Below are 20,939 nucleotides of genomic sequence, written 5' to 3' on the forward strand. Positions count from 1 at the left end.
TGGAAGAAAAAAAGTCTTTTTTTCTCCAAAATATAACTAAATGTTATTCTTTCTCTCTCTCTCTCTTTCTTTACCACATCGTTAATATGAGGCACAAAAAGGGTAGGCCTGAATTTGACTTTGAAATAGTTCTTCTGTGTCTCTTAAAATCATCACCAAATGATAGGAAATTGTAGTATTTGGTAAATCTTCAATTCAAAATCCTCACTTCTCTAAATTTACTAGTGTGTTTGTTTTTTTTTTTTTTCTCTTAAACTTGTATGTTGATATTCTGAGATTGTGAATCAGTAATCAGCAATAACTGAAAGGTAAATGTCCTTGTTTATTTAAATGGTATTGGAACATCTGTATGTTGCAGTTAAGACTTTTAAGCGATTTTCAGCAGGTTAATACCACTTTATTCTCATTCTCTCCGGACCTCCATAGCCATATGCACTTGTATAAAATAAGCAGAAATGTAATGACTGTAAGCTGAGATCGTGATGTAAAAGGTAAGAAATTTTATTTTAAGCTTAAAGAATATTTTTATTGATTTTTTTCTAAAAATCTCACATACCTATGACAATCTTGTATATGGCAGATTTTTATTATGTTTTGTTTAATTCTAAACATTCAAACAAGTAATATGCAGTTTTGGATTCCAACTTCATGTTTTTCAAGGCCACTTCAAATATTCCAGTTTCAGTTAAAAATATATATATATTTCTTAACACTTTTAAGAAATAGTTTGGTTTTATCAACAGACTGTTCTTCAAATATCTTTCTCTAGCATAGCCTAAAAAGCTGTTTTGATACTGCTGTGTATCAGGCACCGCATTCCTTGCATACTTGTGGAAAACATTTAGGTAGGTACTAAAGCCTGGCCATGGCCCGCACTGAAAGCCATACCATGGTTACAGTTACGTGAAATAAAAATGTGAAGTGTAATTTGTGGTATTATCTAACTAACAAGAGAGAAATTATTTCCCTAAACTAGTAAAGCTGAACTCCAAACTGAGAATGGAAAGACTTTGATGATGTTAGAGTTTAAATCTGCAGAGATCAAATTACATTAGGCCAAATTAATTCATGAAGCAGCCAGGTTTGCTTTCCTCTTGTGGGTGCAGTGGGAGGAGAGGAAGGCAGGCAGGAAAAGATTTAACTCTGCATGAATAAATTGTTTGGCTGTAGTTTTCTAAAGCTAGAAATTAAGATAGGGGCATCCGTAAATAATTATTTTCAGTTCTGTAGTAAATGTTTTAGATGATATTTTACTTGGAGTAAAATGATTTTGGATTATGACTTATATGGTGCACATGATATGTGTAGTTTTAAAATACTTGTTTTTTTAATTTGCATTTATATAACCTTACATTATGCAAGATTGCATAGCACAGTACTGCACAACTGCAGTACCTGCAGTACTTGAAGTTGCTGGAAACAACTCTTTTATATTAAAAAAGAAAAAAAAAAGAAAAAAAAAGGAAAAGGGGGGGGTTGATGATGTATTAGCGTTTTAGGGTCTCAATTCAGACATGAAAGCATTAAAAAACCCTGACTGATCACAGTTTATACTGATGTAAAACAGAAAAATACTTGGTATGAAATATGTAGTAAATCAAGCCTAAACCTTGTTGTTTTGCATCAAAATATAACAGCAAAAATAAACTATATTTCTTTTTCAATATTGAAAATATCAAATTCAGTAAATAACTGCATGTGTAGGTTCTCCATAACTCAGGATATGTCTGGATAAAATACATAGGTTGATGTAGAAAAATAGCTGTCAAATATTGTTGGTTTTAGTAATGTTGGAGGAAACCTGATCTTGCAAGTGGCCTATGTATCTGCACCTGGAGAAATTAAGTTCAGGAACTTTACCAGTGACTTGCCCACTAAAGCACATAACTGATTACATTTGCAGGTGCAATTGACGAGCCATCAGAATGACCTTTCTGTTTGGTGGTGCAGCTTTTCATCTGCTGTTATCTTCAAGGTATAAATATAGGGTTTGGTCTGAAGCTCACTTAATATTCAATTATTTGTTCAGCCTGTAAGGCAAAGTAATCCTGATAGTGGAGCAGCAGGCTGCTCTGTTTCCTCTGAAAGGCAGTGTTTTATATGCTTCAAGGCAATATTAAGGCACATTATAATGAACTTCTCTTGAGTATTCCTTTTGTAGGTTTAACTGATGACAGTCTGACAAGCAGCTTATCTGTCCAGTTCAAGGACTGATTAATAAAATGTCTTGTTGACTTCTTTGATCTCTCTCTTTGTGGCCTGGATTTGGCAGCCTAATCCATTTGTATTGGTTTTCATCAGCACTGTTTTGACTGTGTATTTCCATATTTTTCTGTCATTACCCTCTTAACTCTTACAATCGTAAGCATTCTGCCCTTCTGCTTTTTTGACATTTTCACTTTCTTGGATCTTCTCCTCTTTTTCAACGAAAAGATACTAAATTTCTTTGGTATATTTTTGCTCAGTAGGCAAACACGGCCAAAAATTGTCCCCTTGACTTTGCTGCACGCCTTCGCAGTAGGATGGACACCATTTCCTGACATGAAGTACATGTTGTACTTAAAACTCCTAAATCCTGGTTTTGAAGCCATTTGGAATCAGTGACAAGACCCTACTGTGGGTGCTAAGACTGCCTAGGACTGTCTCATTCACGGTGGTACTTGAGCAAAACATTCACATGTTCTGAAACATCTTTCATGTAGGTTCCACAAGTGCCTAATACATTGGCATTTGAGAGAACTGTTACGGACTGCATTATAACCAGTAGGTTTTAACCAAACCAAAATACCAGGCTATTATTTGATGACTGATTTGGATAACATCTACTTGATCAATGTTGTAACAGCCACTGTTTTGCTAAGGCAGAATTAGAAACTGCTTTCTTTTGCCTATAACACTTGCAGGTTTCCTTTTAAAATCCAACTCACTAAGAGAATGGTCTGAAGTGCCTTTTCTGTGAGATTGAGGTCTGCTATTTGATGGCTACCGAGCTTTGTCTTTCTGGATATATGCAGCAGTCAATGTGGAAACCTGGTTCCATGTGCTTTGTGTAGCTGCTGCTATCTTTGCCAATTCTGCAGTACCATTTATGTGAAGCAAAAATATTTTACAGTTGGAACTTCTGGTTCATGGAAAAGAATTCTGAAAAAGTTCTTTTCAACTACTACATATAAATAGGACACTCGGGAAAGTCTGTATCTATTCACTTCCCACCTTAACTCTAGTTTTAGCTAACCAGATGCCAGTATATATTTTGGGAGATGATGTCTGGCACTTAAAGGATTAAAAGAAACCAGAGCTTTACAATGAAAAACTGACCTGCTTAGTGTGTTACCTGGACTGGAGATGAATGGCATTAACATTGACTTTGGACGAATAAATGTGAGCTTGGGTGGCCTGGCTGGTTGACATGGAGGGAAGTGAGGCTATTTACAGAATTGCGAGATTAAAACACAGGCTGTTCCATTGTTCCAATAGCATTTGTTTGCTTTTAGCTGTTCTGGCATACAAATCCACAATCACACACAGTGGCTTTCCCTTTCTAACAGTTTGGATTTTCTGGAACGATGTGAGGGAGAAATGTATAAGCAGCCTGTTGAGTTGTCAGATTGGTATCTGACGTGGCCGTGCAGGACAGCAGTCTTCACAGATGGAAACATCTAAGTACAGTATACTGCTAACCATAACTCAGCATTTTTCTTCCTGATGGTTGAGTGGCAGCTGGAATGGTTGTCATTTTCCCAGATAGGAAACTGTGACTTTTGAAGAAATAACATATTTGACAAGGGAACTTAAATCCTCCTTTGCCAGCCACATGAAATTTCTACAGGTATGTTCTGTCTACAGACGGGTTTAAGGCAACCAGATCGGTTTGGAAGAAAAGTGTTATCTTGAGCTAGTGTCTTAATTGTACATGATACAAACACCATAGAAAAACCTGCCTAAACCTTTTGAGACATAATTCCATCACCATCCTTTGCTTGAAAGCCTTTACGTTAAAGCACCAGGGTTGAATGACTGTGAAAGGCCTTGGCGAGCTGAAAGCATGGCACATGATGCTTCCTGCCATCGTATCCTCTCTCTGCCAGTGCTTGCTGTCTTCTTTAAGTGTGCATTCTGGAGCTGGAACACGGTGACCTTATTCCTGGGCATTGAGCCATACGGATGGAGGGAGGCCAGCCTATACCCATGAAGGGACTGTGTAACACATGGCCTCTGTTGCCCAAGCAGTTTCTGTTGGACACAGTACACAATCCAGCCCTCACACAGGCAATTTAGTGCCTGGGTAGGTGGTTCCTAATCTGTCTAATTTGCTGTCATGCAGCCAATGTGAGTTAATTAGATGATTCAGCAATTGTTGTGGCTCCCAGTTAATGTGCTGTAAACCCTGCTGCCCTAAGTTTCACTGGAGCGGAATACCTTCGTTTCTGTGAATGCTGTGCTTCCCGCTGCCTTTTCTGATCTCCTCTAGCGTTCCAGTAAATAACCAAGTCTCTAAAGTTACAGAATCTTTATGTAGCTGTTTCTAGATTGTTGAGAATTTCTAATCAGCCAATGAAAAGCTTTAGGGAACAAGTTTTCCTAGAAACTTATTAATGTGCCAATGGACTATTTTTACTCATGTGCAAACATCTGTGAGAAGTATTCTGGTATCTCTGGTCACTTGAAAGGCCACTAGTATTCCTTCTTTAAGAATACTTGCCTTCTGGCAGAAAAAAATAGATTTAATGTTTGTCTTAATTCTAAGATTATTTGTGCCTTTTTCCTTTCATTGGACTACTAAGAGAAATTTCCCTGACCACAAGTTTCTTGCATTAATAGGAAGTAGAAAATGAAGGAGGAGTGGCATGAAGACTTTTCAGGTGTTCCAGGAAAAAAATCTCGTTTGTTGGCTGTTCAACTATGGGACATCAATCTCCTGGCAATTCTAAAATGCCAAGATAGCAATAAATGTGAGCAGCTTCAATGTACTATCCTTGATCCAATCCAGCAATTCGGAGAACGAGTCTGACAGTCCCTGTGTTTTCAGTCACTGATCTCTGACAGAAAGTGTAGAAACACACGGATCCCTTGCTTCATTTTTAATTCTCCATCTGTACTTCAAGAGTCCATGGGTCATCACAGTCTAGTGATGAGATTCCCAAACATCTCACCAGAACTGTGTAAATTAAGAGCTAGCACAACATTACAGTATTTCAGTCTTGGACAAAATTCCAAGTTTCCCTCTGCATCCTTTGCTCTGTAGGCAATACAATACAATCATTCTGTATTAGAACTTAGTGCCTTTAGATAAATCCTCTGTAGTCAGTTGCTTGCTAATAAATAAAGGGAAAAATATGTCTTCCACCTTCAAATGAGTTCCAAGTCACATAAGCAGCTTACAAAAAAAGGCTCCTACTTCCTGAGGCTCTGGGAAACAGCACAAGAACTCTGCCAGGGCGGACTCTTTTGGATACATGATGAGATACACAAATATAAAGTTCAGACTGCTGTTCTCAGTCATGAATCACACTGGGACCTCTCCTCTGGCAACAAAAGAATGAAAGTGAGGTCTCTGCTGGCCTTACAAATTCTGTTAAGTACAGTTGTACTGTCTTAAGAACCAGTAACTGAGCTTGAATTTTCAGGACACAGACCCTCTCAAGCATCCTGCTGAAAAAAACTACGGAAAAATGAGATACTTTGCTGACTTGCTTAAAGAGATGCGAAGGTATATCATAGTTGCAGCCGCTATCCTTAGTATATAGACAGCTTGTCTAACAGTTCATTGGTTCCAGTCTTCTGTTTTAGCAGATCTGGTTTGCTGTGAAACTGAGCCCTACTGTAAAGTGGAAATTCTGTCGCAGTCATTTTAGAGCAATTCACTGAAGAAACTCAACACTGGAGTCCTACACTTACAGGTTGTAGCAGCAGTTTTCACCTCTATTTTCTTTTGAACATTAACCACTTAAGCTGGTAATTAAGTGTTTGACATTAAGAGAATTCACACCACAAAGCTGCTTTATTAATTAACCCCTGAAGTTATGTCTCCTTAGCTTAACTTCTCTCATCTAATTCCATACCTATCTGTGTGCAGGTTCTTTAGTGCCCCAAAACATCTTCCTGTTTCCCATTGTACTCACAGAAACAGGAGTGATTCAGTTACTTACGTGCAGCTGATGCTCAAGATAATAAAACAGCATGAGTGGGATGCATACAGACCTGTTCCTCTAGTCTGGTGTTTTCTAGGAGAGAAGATGCTCTTTCTGCTAGACCTGTCTAATACTGTGTAGGCAGTGCAATGCCTTATTAAAAGAAGTTCTGTGAGCTTTTTAATAAAAAAAAGTTCATCTTATATTAAGATTTAAGTTCAGTATTTTTTTCTCCAATTCCTGTGGCTATGTGAAAACATTCAGACTAAATGCTTACTTTGACACTTAAGAGGAGTCGAGTGATCTAAAGTGCTAAGTGGAGATGTGCAGTTCTAAGTCAAATTTCTTATGTTGTATGTTGTTTTAACTTGTATTTGGTGCCTTAACTCTGTACAATCTAATGTTATCTATACTGTACCACAGGTAGTTTAGTGGGTAAGTGTATTTTAAGAGAAGTCATCAAGCTAGGCTACAGAAACTGTAGCAAGGACAAGCCTTCTCAGTGTGAGCTGTCCTGCATATTTAATTAATAATCCACTGATAAACAAAACCTGAAGAATTTAAAGAACATATAAAATTTTTAACTACAAATTGAGACTGAATGTATCCAATTTCCAACTTCAAAGGTTTGTGGCAATGAGATAAAGGTACAATCTCTTCTATGCTGTGTAAGTAAACATCAAACTGGCCAGAAGTGTGTGTTTGTGAAAACCTATGGACTCTTATCTTTACTAGAACAAATTGCACTAGAAGGTATTAACTGAATGTAGTTTAGAAGGGTATTAATAGAATGTAGTCGATTATCCTTTATCCACTGGTACAGGGGGCTTGGAGTGAGTCAGATTTGCAGTTAATGTTTAAATCCAAAATAGCATGCGGACTTAAGCCTCATTCCTCCCTCTTACCTGAATCTAGAAGCTCCAGGTGCCTTATGCTGCTTTGCAGTTTGCAAGGTGTAGCACAGCTTCTACTTGAATACACATTTGCTTGCTGAATGCACCTGGTCCTGGTAGAATGGACTGAGGCAAAAGAGAGAGAGAGAGAGAAGAAAACAATGAAGGTAGAGTGCTCTTCTCCAGTCTTAGGTTAAGCAGACAAGGAAGTTGCAGGGAACGTTCCACTGCCTTTTCCAAGGCCATAAATACAGTCTCTGGAAAAAATAGGTTTGTCTATTGTGGTAAATCAGCAGCCTTAGTATACTAAGAGCAATGAGGAAATGGTATTGTTTTTTCAATAGCTTGTAAGAAATTAGGTAAGAGATTTAAGCTACCCATATTACAAGCTAAAAATCTGCTAGAGCAGATTATACTTTTTTCCTGCTTCAATAAACAGGTACAGGTTGGAAAGAGGAGGAACAGGAGCAATCCAATGAATCACAGAACAGTTTGAGTTGGAAGGGACCTTAAATATCATCTAATTCCAACCCCCTGCCATGGGCAGGGACACCTCCCACTAGACCAGGATACTCCAAGCCCCTTCTTTATATCTAATCTAAAGCTACCCTCTTGTAGTTTAAAATTGTATTTGCTGATGCAGCGCTATCCGCAACAGGGAGACTCCTCCATGCAGTATATAAAGCATGCAAATGAATTTTGGCAGGGAAAGGAATACTAGGAGTTTTCTCTAAAGGAATACTAGTAACTTATTGATATGATGACCACAGTATTCCAGACAACCTGCTTTTGAAAAGAGCAGCACGGTAACAAGGGAAAGCCGATACTGCTCCCACTACTACATGTTGTAATGTACATACTGCAGGTCACTAATACTGGCATAACTAGTTATGACAAGATCGGTTCATCTTACCAGAAAAGCTTATTTTGGCATTCTAGCTGCTTCTATTTTTTAAGCTACAAGGGAGTTAATTATAGCACAGATCTTTTTCTAAGGCAGTAGAGCGGAAGGTAAGTTTCAGCTTTGTGCTTTGAAGCTGCTGCGAGTAAGCTGATTAACAGTGTTCTGTGGAAACAACCTGACGTACTTATTTATTTTCTTTGTGCTCATTTCTATGTTCTTAGAAAAGCACAAGCTTCTATAAGCATAATCAACACAAAGTTACTCAGGGTACCGTGTCATCTCAGCAGTGGACACCAACTTGCATCTTCAGTCAACAGGCACATATAAATCAAGCTTAATTAAGAGGAACAGAACATCTTGGCAGGTTTGCTTTACTACTGGCACTGTTACAATTTAATGATCTATGCATATGGAAATGTGTGTATTCCTGCACTCCCAGTATAAGTAAGTTATAGTTCTGCAAGATCATCCTGTAACAAAGTAAAATGTGTTTAGTGTAGAAACAAGTATTATTCCTTCATTATTTCCACAAAGGGCTGTTTATAAGCAGTTGCAAAGCGATACTACTCAAAGCAGAATAGCTGTGCGCTGAAGAACAGTAGTCAGCTTTTGGAAATTTAGCAGTGATATAAATTTAATAATGAAACAACTGTACCATACAGATAATTTCCTGTGTTTTCAAACTAGTATCCCTGCTTCCCTGCTCAAAGTAACAGGATAAAGACAAGTGTAGTTTTCCAATAACATGTATTGCATGGAAATGTACTGGATGAAAATGGAGGCTGTACTGCTGAGAGCATATTCTACTATACAGAGCCATTCTCTGGGCAATGCTGCATAATTTAAGAGTGGGTAAATATGCCTTCAGGGACAACACAACACCAAACAGATGTTTGTTTTTAAAAAAACTACACAAAAAAAGTCCAAAAAATCAAAAACAAAAACCAGAAAAAAGCCTTGAAGCTTTGTCCAGTCATACACCTATTCTTCCCTGAAAAAAAGAGACAGGTACATCCATACGTGCTTAGTGAGTTACAAACCAGGTAACACAAAGGCCCTTAAGGATGAGTGTTTTACAGATAGTCTCCTTTTGGCCAGAAAAGAAAGGAAGTTGACGCCGTCTTCCAGTTCCCACAGAGCAGTGTCTTATTTCTGATCCTAACCCTAGAGCAGTATTTATTGATCAAACTGACTAAGCCTTTTAGGTCGGTGAGCTCTCCGCAAAGCAATTCTCTTCTCTCAAGCCTCTGCAGGGGCCAACAACTGGTGCTTAACTACTGCTTCCACTGCAGAATGTCACCTGTCCTCCAGCTGGCCCAGGCGTTCTGGGACACTTGCACTTCTCAGAGCAGCGCTGCTGTGGGGGCACCCACCAGAAGTGCTGCAGTAACACAGCAGCGCAACCCCCGGTGGGCTGTATGCTTTCGCAAGTCCCACCCAGGTCTTAGTGACAAAGTTGAGCATGAAACCTGTACCGCCAAAACTCCTGCCCTTTAATGAGGACATCTATGGGAAGGAGATGTGAAGCTGGCGACTTTGAGGAAAGGTTGGTGTCTTCCAAATCCAACTCATCTTACAAGCCTTTTTTTCCAAACGGTTGAGCTTCCATCCACCGTCCACCGTCAGTCTAATCAGTTCAAACAATTACTGCTAATTTGGGCTAAAATATCCCCCTTGTGTAACCCAAACTACCACCACCAATCCATCTGAAGAATTTTTTTAAACAAAGGGTCATCTGGCGGCAGATCACTGCTAAGAGTATGCATACTGCAAGGCAGACAGGAAATCTGGCAATGCAGTGCAATGCTTCTTTTCTGATGACAGTTACTCCTACAAGACAAGAAAAAGACTGAGGCAGTGCTTTGGGGCAGCGTTTCATGCTCAGCAAGTTTGCAGAAGGAAGGAATGCAATTCTATAAATCACTTGTACTGTATTTCTGTTTCTAGACTTGAATGAATTTCACTTTTCCTTTGTGGGTCAGCATAGTAAACATTAAAGAAAAGGACTATTTTTATAAATCTCTTTCACCAATAGAGAGGTCTGACCTGCAGCCACCAGATGGACTTAATTATCCATAGAGGACAGAGTGTTTATTTTTACACTAAGATTACGTATGATATTGAATAATACAAAATATGGCCTTTGAACTATCTAAACCTTAAATCCTATCACCAAATTCCATAAATAAGTAATATGGTGGACAATTCCATCTTCCTTCCTAATAAATCTCCCTCTCAAAAGAAGTTACTCAGAAATAAATTTCCAAATGAAGTACAAGAGATCCTTGTGGTCTAATTACAGAATACTTTACAAATCAGGAGGCATCTTAAATATTTTTAATAAAGTGAGCTGTATGTACTCACTAGCTAAAAAAGCCTGCAAATGTAAAGTAACTGGAATGCTCTTTGGACATGAAGTTGCTTCCTCATGTGATGCTGTACCCAGTACACTTGGCTTCATTTGGCTTCTGTGTTGTGGTTTATATGCCAGCCACTGTTCTGAACTGTACACAACACCGATATTTGCACTGTAATCTTAATTCATTTGCCACTGATTGTAACCCAATGCTACGGACTTCTCTGTATATAAAACTATAACCATGTCCCATTTGCTTCCAATAGCACACAATAAAGGCTTATCTCTGTAAACGGGAATTATGTCCTTATGACTCTTTTTTTAATTAGTATTTTTGTCTGCAGTGAGGAAACTGGCTTTAAGGATTTTTTGAAGCCTGGGGAGCCAAACCACAGAAGTCTGTTCTGCTTTAGGCAGGAGGCTAAGACAGGCTTCCAGGGCTACGGACTTATCAGAGGCGACTGTTAGCAAAGCTGTGTCCTAGAGATGGAAACGTAAAGCACATTTACACCATCTGTACAGAGCGGAATGCCTTCCTTCACAAAGGTGAATAAAGTATGCAGGACTAATGTCTGACACGCACTGACGCTGTGGAGGGCTGCTGCACAAAAATACTGCTTAGTGTTAGCCAGTGGAAGCAGTAACAGAAAAGCTCAGGAAAGGCTGCAATGAAACTAGGCAGGAAAGCAAGTTGTACTGCAGAATAAACATTGATTTTCTAGCATGTAGTTAATTGGTAAAGCGGGATGCTTATTTTCTTAAAATATAAACTATACAAATGAAAAACCAGTGAAGTTCTTTCTCAAACTTCTATTCTCGTTCCTCTCCCTTCACTGCATTTCCTAGAACATTCAATTCCTGTGGTCCTGGTTTGCCCTCTGAGGTCTGGAGCAAACCCAAGGCACTTCCCTGTCCAGGGCCACTGAAGGCCCAGCTGAGGACAGCGGGAGAACCGTGTGCCTGTTTGCTTGAGGCTGCATCCCACAGCAGGATTTACTGAACATGCGTATGTCCAGGTGCCTGCAGTTAGAGAACATGCTTTTAGTCTAGAAACCAACATAGAGAAGGCGTTTTATCAGATGGCCTTACCTTTCCTTCAAAGTCTTTTTATGGTCCTTAATTCAGCTTTTCAAGTCTAAGTGCAGAGCTCATTAATCGAATTCAGAGGAGCTCAACCTCGAGGAAGGTTTTAAAACCACTGTGAGCTGACTATAGTTGAGAGCGCTCTTAAACATGAGAATTCTGGAAACCCACGGCTTAGCATGTATGGCAATGGGGGTAAGACTCGGTGTGTGACTCCTGTTCTCAACAACACAGCGGGCAGCCAGCTGAGTCTGCTGTTGTGAGGCAAACCAGTCAGTTGTGCACATGAGCTGTTGAGGGACCTCTGTGCCAAAACTGACTAAACCATGTTTCCTTTTAAAATGCAGAGCTGCATCAAATATTTAGCAAGTAAGAGCCATAAAGAACCAGCCTTAGTTAAGAAAACACCATTAACACTTGGCTGAAACAGAGGCCCGCTTTACCCTATGTATTGGCATCATACCGTGCCTCTGTACATGCTTAGTGCTGGCTGGCTTACTGAGAGGTCATTCAGAAAGCTACCTCAGGATTAGCATCGCAGAGGTGCCAGGAAGGCTGACAGCTCTTCAGCCGTAGCCTGACAAGTGCTGTTCAGTGCCAGCTAAAGAAATGCACTGGGCCCGCTCCAGGAGCTGGCGGATAGCTGTGGCCTCAGAGGAATGACAAAAGGTGTAGACAGGAGAGTGGCACATGGGAGGAGCAGTACGATTTGGTTCCAGATCAGTAAGAGAGGCTAGCACGCCATCTTTCCTCCCTGTGAAACTGCCCGAGGTCACCGACTGATGTTTCCTGTCCTGCTGTAGCTAACCTGAACTTGCTGAGGTGGCTGCACGGAGCCTTGCTTAGAACAGGAGGCTGCTCGTCGTGGCCCCGTGCACACAGTACTGCTCCACCTGCTCCCCACCAAACAACCAAAAGGAACCACAAACGAGCACCCAAGTCTGTCTGCTTTCTCTCAGGATAACGCAATGTCTTTACCATGCCAGCACCCAGTGCCACCAAGCTGGGGCTGAAGGCAGGCAGGGAACTCTTCAGCAGCCCACAGTCACTGGACTGCACCAGCCCCGTCCCTTGCGGGCACAGCACCAAAGGGACCATGTGGCAGGAACCAGCCACTTAACGAGCAGGAAGCCCGGTTTCTCTTGCTGCAATCAGCATCACCTTGAAAAACTGTATTTGATACAGACAAAACTGAATAAATGATTTATTGACTGATGTCCATGTAACTAGCAACCCAGCTTGTCGCTTCCACGTGGCCTGATGCATCTCTAAACCTGCCCCAAAATTCAGAGAACCAGCTCTAGTTTCACTGTGCAATAAGCACACAACAAATAACGCACATTCTGTGTCCTACTGCCTCTTAATTTATTGATGCAGTTTGATTTATCCAGGCATCAGTTCTCTTTCCTCATGAATACAGAACAGGTCCCAGCTGCAAATTTTTGTCCCAGGCAGTGGGGATGCTGAAGGCTCCTATTTACTCCAAAGCACGCTTACAGCCTGTGTACAGCAGCCACCCCTCACGGTGGTCTCCTCTAATGCTGGTCTGTTTCAAGAGAATTGGAAAACGGTAAGGAAAAGCAGTTAATGCAGAGTGGAAGTAGAGATCTTGACAGTGCCTCAAACAAGGATGTCTATCTTCCCCAGGCTCACAGATACCTCCCACAAACCTGTTAGAACACAACTCATGCTGCCAGGTTTCCTTGACAAAAGATCAGAAGGCTCTTGGTTCGGCGTTCAGGTCTCTGAAAACCTCCAAAGCCAGCAGTCTGAGCCACACCTCCCTGCCAGCAGAGACAGGCAGCTTGGTTACAGCCCCCACGTGTCACTCACTGCAGACATCAGCATGGGAGCAACCCGTATTGTTGCACAGGGAGCACGCAAGAAGCCCGACCACGGAGCTCCCCGCTGGATGCCAATGTAGCGCTCGAAATGTCATCCTCCATACAACTTCTGCGCTCTGCGTCAGGCCCACCACCGAGCCCCTGCTCTCCCCAGTGCCACGCAATCTCCCTCACCGCTGCACAACTCCTGACCAGAATTTGAGGCTTACTTGAGTACCACCCATCCTCACAGGGCTAGCTGTCAATAAATCACAACTGTAATTTCTTCACCACACCTGTCCCCTCTGCCAAGCTAGCACCAATTCTTTCTGAAGAGCACCCCTGCTGCGAGAAGAGAAATGTCACCTCACTTAATTGCTCACTACTTAATGCTGACTTTGGTCCTCTGCTGCAGATTGAATTCCAGCAAGTCAGCTAGAAAGAGCTCTTTCCCTCTTACCAAGCTGTAAATTATCTTTCCCTTTTGTCAGCCCAGTCCTTGGTACACTCCACTGAAAGAAACTGGAGCTGCTAACATTTTCAGGGCCCTGGATTCATCCCTGCTTTGGGTTATATGTCCCAGCAGATTTGTAAAGGTACAAAAAGCCTGTGTGCGCTCCTGTCACAGCAGTACAAAAAGGCCCTTTATTGCTCCAGACACGAACACAGAGCAAAAACCTAAAGAGGCCTTTGGATCCCCAAAAAGGGTCACACACCCTAGCGCAACTCACACTTCCCTCTACTGCCCCTTCCTTAGGTGCTGACACACACCAAAGATGGGATGTCCTGCTTGCAGGAAGAGCAGACTCAGCCCCCTGCTCATTATAAGTTATTCAAAAAGGATTTTTTTTAAACTGGGCAATTCTGATTACAGCAGAAGACAAACTACAGCTCAAGTAAATCAAATGACGTTGCCCTGCAAAGCAGTTCCAGACTCCTACATTGTGACACTGCAGGGCTTGGCGTAGCAGAATCACTGCATGCAGCACAAAGGAAGCCTGGGGACAGGGCTATCAGTTGCAAAATGCAGGTCAGTTATCCCGGTTTTAATGAAAGATGCTGCTAAATGCTGAAGATATACAGCTTCCTGTGCCTGCAGCCTGGGGACTGCAGAGATCTGTGGGTGCCTCAGTTTCGGCAATGAATAAACAAATCTGAAAGACAAAGGTGAGACCAAGTCCCAGTGACCGGAGTAAGTATGAAGAGAGCTTTCTCCATCTACTGTTAGTCACATCTACTGTTAATACAGTTATTCAAAAAACCTTTCTTATGCTGGTTAAGATGAAAGGTTTAAAACCCCAGACAAGTAGCCTGGTCCAAAGTGACTTGGAGGGCTCTGTTTCTATGTGGTCTGAGAGGAAAGGTGCTTCAGAGAAAGCCAGGAGCCAGTCTGCAAGCCTCAGCTCCACCTGCCAGCTCTCATTCAGGTCAATTTATCTCAGGAAGAGCGAAAGCAGAGCCCTGCCTACACTATGCCTGGCTGAGGAGTGATTGCTCCTACACAACAGCTTTGTACCTGGAGACGGAAGGCACAGAAATCAATAAATCATGTCAGTGATACCACAATGTACAAAAATAAAATTAAATAAATAAATAAAATCTGTCCCTCATGGCTCTAGCTGTACAGAAAGCTGAGCATCACAACTTCTTTGCCCTTATACCAATCTCTCGTTCTCTAATTTTTCTCTGCATACAGCTGAGCTCCTTAAAGGAGGCATCTGTTTACAACACCTAACAGAAGCCCAATGGAACTGGTCCGCCAAGGCTGGGCTGCATGTCCGAGCAGCTATCTCAAGATATTTTACGCTCTATTTATTCTCTCACCTTGCTTGCTATGTTCACAAAGGGCATAAGGATTACTCAGGGCTGTCTGGGACTATGACCGCCTTGTTTCATTACTGGAGCAAAGTACAAATTAAACAGCTGAACGAAAAGACAACATCCTCCCCGCAAAACTTACAGAACAGGCCAGACTAGCGCACACTCAGACTAGGAAAACGAAGCAGTGTTCAAGTGAAAGATGATGAATAAATTAAATTCAAACATGTTACACAGATCTGCCTGGGAACAAATGAATGAAGACTTGGACAAGATTTAGAGCTTTCCAGTTATGCTACTTACCACTGGCCTTCTCACTCTGCCCTAACCATGCGAACCAGCAGAACCTGCAACATCTAAAGACATTCAAATGAGCTCAGAGCAGGCTGCTGAGCACCTACCTGACTAAACGCAGTCTGTTACTGTACTGCTGAGACTGACGGCACCCAGGAGCTCTACAGTTTGCTGTTCATGTCTGTGCTAGCAGCAGCCATCTCATTCATAATTCACAGAAGTCTGGCATGGGCTTCCACAGCCCCTCTGGCATGCTGGGGTTTTCACCGTACCATGCAAAAAGCACTTTAAGGAGATGCACAGCCATCACCTCTTAGGAACACCGTCCCTTCCGCTCCGTGCTAGACGAGATCTTGTTCCACAAGTGATTCCCAGTGGGATTATGCAGCAGCCTTACTACGTCCTGGGCAGGTGGAGAGCTCAGACGCACACTACTCTCTAACAGCCTTCATTCTCCTCCTCTTCCTATCCATTTGATCTGGCACATTGTTATTAAATTACCATAAAACCACTTCTTTAAACTAGCACAAGCCTTCAGGGCACAGAAGGCATTAAGTCACTTCCCTCTTTTCTTGTCAGCCAAGAACTGTGCCAAAACCACAATGGTTTTCTACAGTATTCTAAAAGAACTGATAAAAAACTTTCACACTGTGAAAGCTGATAGCAACACGGCTCTCAGCCTCATCTCAGCAAGTATTTTACTATCTTTTCTCATGCACAGAAGCTGAGTGAAATCTGCAGTTTTCTTTTCCCTACATGGGATAAACTGGCCACACAATAGATCAGAAAACCTCATCAGGAATCATTCCAGTGTCACCTCCCAAAGTTCATTTATCAGCGTGGCTCTGAGGCTCCCCCTTACCCTGATCACAGACAACTCTGTGCATTAACAGATGCTCACAGCAGGGAGTTTAAACACACAACTTTGATGTATTCATGGTTTTACACTAACTGCGCACTCTGCATGAGGGCTTCTGCTTCCTATCTGGCAGGCTGCAAATCTCATCACTTCTGCACCTTTTGGCATCTGAGAGTCCGCAGCGGCTGTGATTCTACCTGAAGTACTACAGAACCTTGCTAAAAATCAAGACATTTGTCATACGAGCTGTTGATTAGGAGAAACTCTGCAACCTTGGAACGAAAACAGTGTGCTCGTTTCTATAAAACAGCCTATACTCTAAGGAGTTACCACCTCTGCAGACAGCCACGTACAGAGTTAACCTGCTCATGGAAGGCCCATACGGCAAGATCACGGTAGAGCAAACAACTTAGGCCACATCACACTAACTAACTCATCACTAAAGCTGATTAAAAAATACTTTTGTCTTAACATTTTAATTAAGCTAATTTTTTTATCATATTCTGTTTTTTCACCATAACGTGATAAACTTTTGCTCTAGTATGCTCTGCCTCATATCTCAAGCAGTACTATTAAAGCAAGAGAGCAGCTGAAAGACTTACCATACTCTAAGCCAAGTCCAAGATGTACTACAAATACATCTCACAGATTTACTTCATACATACTTAAATTTAATCACACTCCATCCCAGCAGATCTTTTACATACAGGGATATAACAACACAGCTTTCAGAACAGAAACTCACAGGAGACTAACATGGAATGCCCTAGTCTTGTAACTACCCCAGGTCATCTCACAGATTGTAGATTTTGGATTTGCTAAAAGGAAATGAGGGTTCACACAGAGGCTTTTGTTAATGCTGGGCACCTACTATCCTCAGATTCCTTGGAAAATTCCAGACCTAATGATTTGAGCCTTTGAGAAGAGCCTAAGCACACATTAAAACTCTCTCTGCTGCTGCAGACTAAGGAACTGATTCCATAACAAATAACCATCAGGCCACAGTTTTCTTTCTTTACCTCTTCTCTGATATCTAGAATTAATATGACATGCCAAGCAGGCTGAATAATACATGTACTAAGGACAAGACAGCACCAAGATAAATATTATCTTGAAATCTGCATCTCTGGCTGGATGCTGTTTGGCATCCTGACAGATCCTGTCTTTTATAGTTCATTGCTTGAATTGCCTAATTGCTGAATTTTATTGAAATAGATTTTAGCTCCCTGCAAGTACGGCAAACTTTTAATTAAGCATTAAAAGATCATTTAACAAAGATTATTTCTGTTAAGAATCTTGTTATTTAACACTGCTCTTTCGAAGTCTTGCAGGGTCCGGAATTTTTACAGTACCATCTGCAATAATTTCATCTATGCCAATTTGGGCCAAGTCTCGTAATATAATTACTCAATTAAAAACAAAAATAATTTCAAAGAATTGCTTAACAAACCGCTTCTGCAGTTCTCAGAAGAAGATCTGATAAATCATATTCGCCTCCCATTACCTCAGGATCAGAAATGAGAGACGTCCTGTCTACAGCAGTTTGTACCCTATAGAAATGCATTTGTATGCATTAGACGTGAAAATACATAGACTATAGATTTTTTTTCTGTACAAAATTAGCTTCTGCATAGAAATAGCTTCCTTTTACACACCCATACAAACATTGTCTCAGTGATTCTAAGATTTACAGAGGTAGAGTTTTTTCTTATTCCAGCTTTCTCTACATCCAGCCTCAGAACACAGCTGACACTCAGCGGAGCCCATGAAGGGAGGAGGAAACCAGGATCCACCTCAACTTGCACAGCGGTTAGCGACTTCCCTGGGTTCTCGTCGTGGGCAGCACAGCACAAGACACCGCTCATCACATCACGAACCAAACGGTTCGAGCGCAAAGCACCTTGTTAGTTCTCACGTCCTAGTTTAAAGCTTGTCACATTAGGAGGCCTCAATTCACCTCTCAACAAAGTTGGCGCCAGAGAAGAACAAACCTGACTGGAACTGTGACAAAATGACATAAAAACAACCCCCCGCAATAGCAGGTGCCGATCCCGCACCACACAAAGACCCAACCCCTTCCTCAACCCAGGGCGCCTACGGCATCATCTGCAGAGGACAAGCACGAGGACAAGGCAATATAAATGCCATGTAAGTTAGAAAATATGTGCATGTATATATATATACCTGTCTTTTCCACAACAGCCATAATGCCCTGTCAACTTCAGCTCGCTTTTCCTCTTTGGTGCTATCACCCCCGGCCCTGCCCCACAGCCCCCACAACGCCCCACTCACCCCGAGGCCCGCTGCACACAAAATGGCGTCGGAGCGAGAGCCCCGTGGGCACCCCTGCCCCGCGAGCCGCTGTCTCCCATAGGCTGCTCCTGACGCCAATCACCGCACGGCCTATCAGGGGCCGCTCTGCCACCCGCGGGACACGCCCCCCTCCTCAGGCGGGAACTAGGAGCGCCCCTGACAGGGCGGCGGCCCGGGGCTCTCACGGCCCCTCAGAGCCCCTCCGCCAGGCTGTCGTAAAACGTCAGCCATGTGCGAGGCTCCAAAGTGAGCTCGGTTCCACTTAGCTCGTGTTCAGCAAGACCTTACACCATTGCAGGAGAACACCTGACTTTAAACACTACAAATACTAAAGACGCTTTCTTAAAACATAGTCATACCCAGTCCATGCTTTCCCACCATCTTAGTGACTGGACTGCAGCTGTGTGCCCACATTATCCTCAGAACAGTCCTTCAGTATGGGATTACACTTTATTTCATTAGCATGCAGAAAATGCAGCAAAATCAAATCCTCATTCCTCAAAGTCCTTTTGGACACATAGCTGTAAATTCCAGTAAAACTCTAAAGGTTTTTGTACAGTCTTGTAGTCTTTTGCCCTTAGCGATAGTGTTAGGGTTAGGAAAGATAACGCACAATAAGAAAAAAAAAGGGGGGGATCTAAACTAGAAAGCAATTCTTGCTGTGCACACAATGCCCTATTTTCATTATTATTTTTTGATTTAAGAAGGGCCTTCATGCAGCTGGTTGCCATTAGCCTCCTCGCTCAGTCACAGCGCAGCACGTGGGCCGGCGTGCCCAGGGACTGCCGAGCAACCCAGGCCGATTAAGCTCTTAAGTGAGGCACCTCCGTGAAGAGTCTAAAGTTAGGTTGGATGAACACGAGCCAAGCTGTTGAACAGATGGAGTGAAATCCTCCTCTTGATAACAGGAACTTTATATCACTGCCATGGATAAGAAGGGCAGCTAAAAAAAGTCAAGGAGATGGTTATATAAATTTCAAGAAGGCTTACCAGCAACACTTAAAGGTAAAGTTTTTGATAGATCTAGAATATTCACTTCCATCTGAAGACCCTGCACAGCCAAGAAGTAGATCTGCAACAGAAAGGAGATTGTAACACTGGAGCTACCAATGCTACAGAACCCTGGGAATGCAATAACACAGCACAAAACACGCAAAACTCGAGCCTGGGCCACACCAAACTCTTAAAAAAAGAAGCAGCATTTGTTTTGAGTTTTGTGCACAAAGCCAGCTGAGAGGCATATGTGAACAGAAAGGTAATTAACTACCAGGAGATAACTAAACATCTTATTAATGCCAAAAATGCTAGTACATTCATTCCTCTTTGCTGACATGTCTGCAAATACCCTTGCTTATAGCACCTTTGACACAATGTTTTTTTTTAACCTTGCTTATACATAGTTTCAAATATCTGTAAATTCATCTTCCTCATCTTCAAAATGACCTGTTTCCTTGTATTTCACATGTAACTAAGATTCTGACGATATGCCTCTCATTGGAGGATCCAATATTCTTAATTAGTAGTGAATATTTTAGATGGAGTCAGATGTGAAATATACTGGTAACATTTATTTCTGAGCATCAAAATCCATGTTCCATGGCCATACTAAAAGGAATATATGCTGCATGCAGTTTTTAGGTTATGTTTACTTAGTGGAATAAAGCAACTTTTCCCCTCCTTTAAGCACCTAATTTTTGGAGGAAAGGAAGCTATATTATTTCCCATTCCCCTTGGGAAAGGCAAATGGATGAATTGCTTTGGTCTTTGGTTGTTTCTTCTTCCCCATCTTTCACCTATTTGCCTTCAAACTTTCTCGAAAAGGTGTAATTACTGAGAAACTGCAGAGCTGAAATTGCCAAGGGATACCAGTCTGCGAAAGACAAAGCAGCAAAGACTACACGCAGCGTTATAATACCATTCTCTTACAGCAAAGTATGGTTAGAAAAATGACAGCGTGATAACAGCTTCCCAGAGTAGGGCTGCTTTCAGAGTCACCTTTAGTCATTTTGGTGACAAAAATACATTTTTACTCCTTGTTATCTCTGCAGAACACACGCAGTTAGGGGAGCCTGATCTGCACTGTGACCCAATTAGTGCATTCATCTAGTTGCACTGCTAAACCCTACATTCAGCTATGACTAGAAGATCCTAGCGAAGATGACGTGAACAACACTTGACCCCACAGAATTTATGTTCCTGATGATAAGCAGAGCTAGGCTACATTTATTTTTGCAGATCCAAGCAGAATTTGGAGGGTCATGAAAAAAAGCATTCTAAATTGGACATATTTGAGAAATACTGAGTCACAAGCCTCAAGCTGCACAAGGTCATTTTTGCAGTTTCTTTTTTCTAAGCAAAACCTAGATTTTATTATATAAAGCAGTGTTGGCAACATGAAGAACATGCAGTCTTTTTTAGCAAAGCCCTTTGCAGCATGAATATAGCTTTGGTCTTACAGAAGCTTG

The 20,939-nt window shown here is 41.8% G+C and overlaps 2 protein-coding genes across 38 annotated transcripts in view; one reads left to right on the forward strand and one right to left on the reverse strand.

Moving 5' to 3' along the window:
* The window catches only part of STRBP (spermatid perinuclear RNA binding protein), a 66,640-nt gene extending 60,306 nt beyond the window's left edge, over positions 1-6,334 (forward strand). For 10 of the 31 annotated variants that reach the window (XM_080561958.1, XM_080561957.1, XM_080561956.1 and 7 more), the window contains one exon: positions 427-6,334. Coding sequence is in view for 6 of the 31 variants with exons in the window: in XM_080561965.1 (XP_080418091.1) it covers positions 427-449 (23 nt within the window). In the remaining 25 variants the exon portion in view is untranslated. The remainder of the gene's footprint in view (positions 1-426) is intronic. The other 21 variants (XR_013940933.1, XR_013940934.1, XR_013940925.1 and 18 more) reach the window with 15 other exon arrangements.
* Positions 1-19,441, reverse strand: part of CRB2 (crumbs cell polarity complex component 2) — a 147,323-nt gene extending 127,882 nt beyond the window's left edge. For 3 of the 7 annotated variants that reach the window (XR_013940917.1, XM_080561904.1, XM_080561909.1), the window contains exon 1: positions 7,037-8,156. The gene's annotated coding sequence lies outside the window, so the exon portion shown is untranslated. The other 4 variants (XM_080561907.1, XM_080561903.1, XM_080561908.1 and 1 more) reach the window with 2 other exon arrangements.
* Positions 19,442-20,939: the final 1,498 nt, after the last annotated feature.

This window comes from Anser brachyrhynchus (genome assembly GCF_964034855.1).
Source record: "Anser brachyrhynchus genome assembly, chromosome: 19".
In the NCBI taxonomy this organism is placed as follows: Eukaryota; Metazoa; Chordata; class Aves; order Anseriformes; family Anatidae; genus Anser; species Anser brachyrhynchus.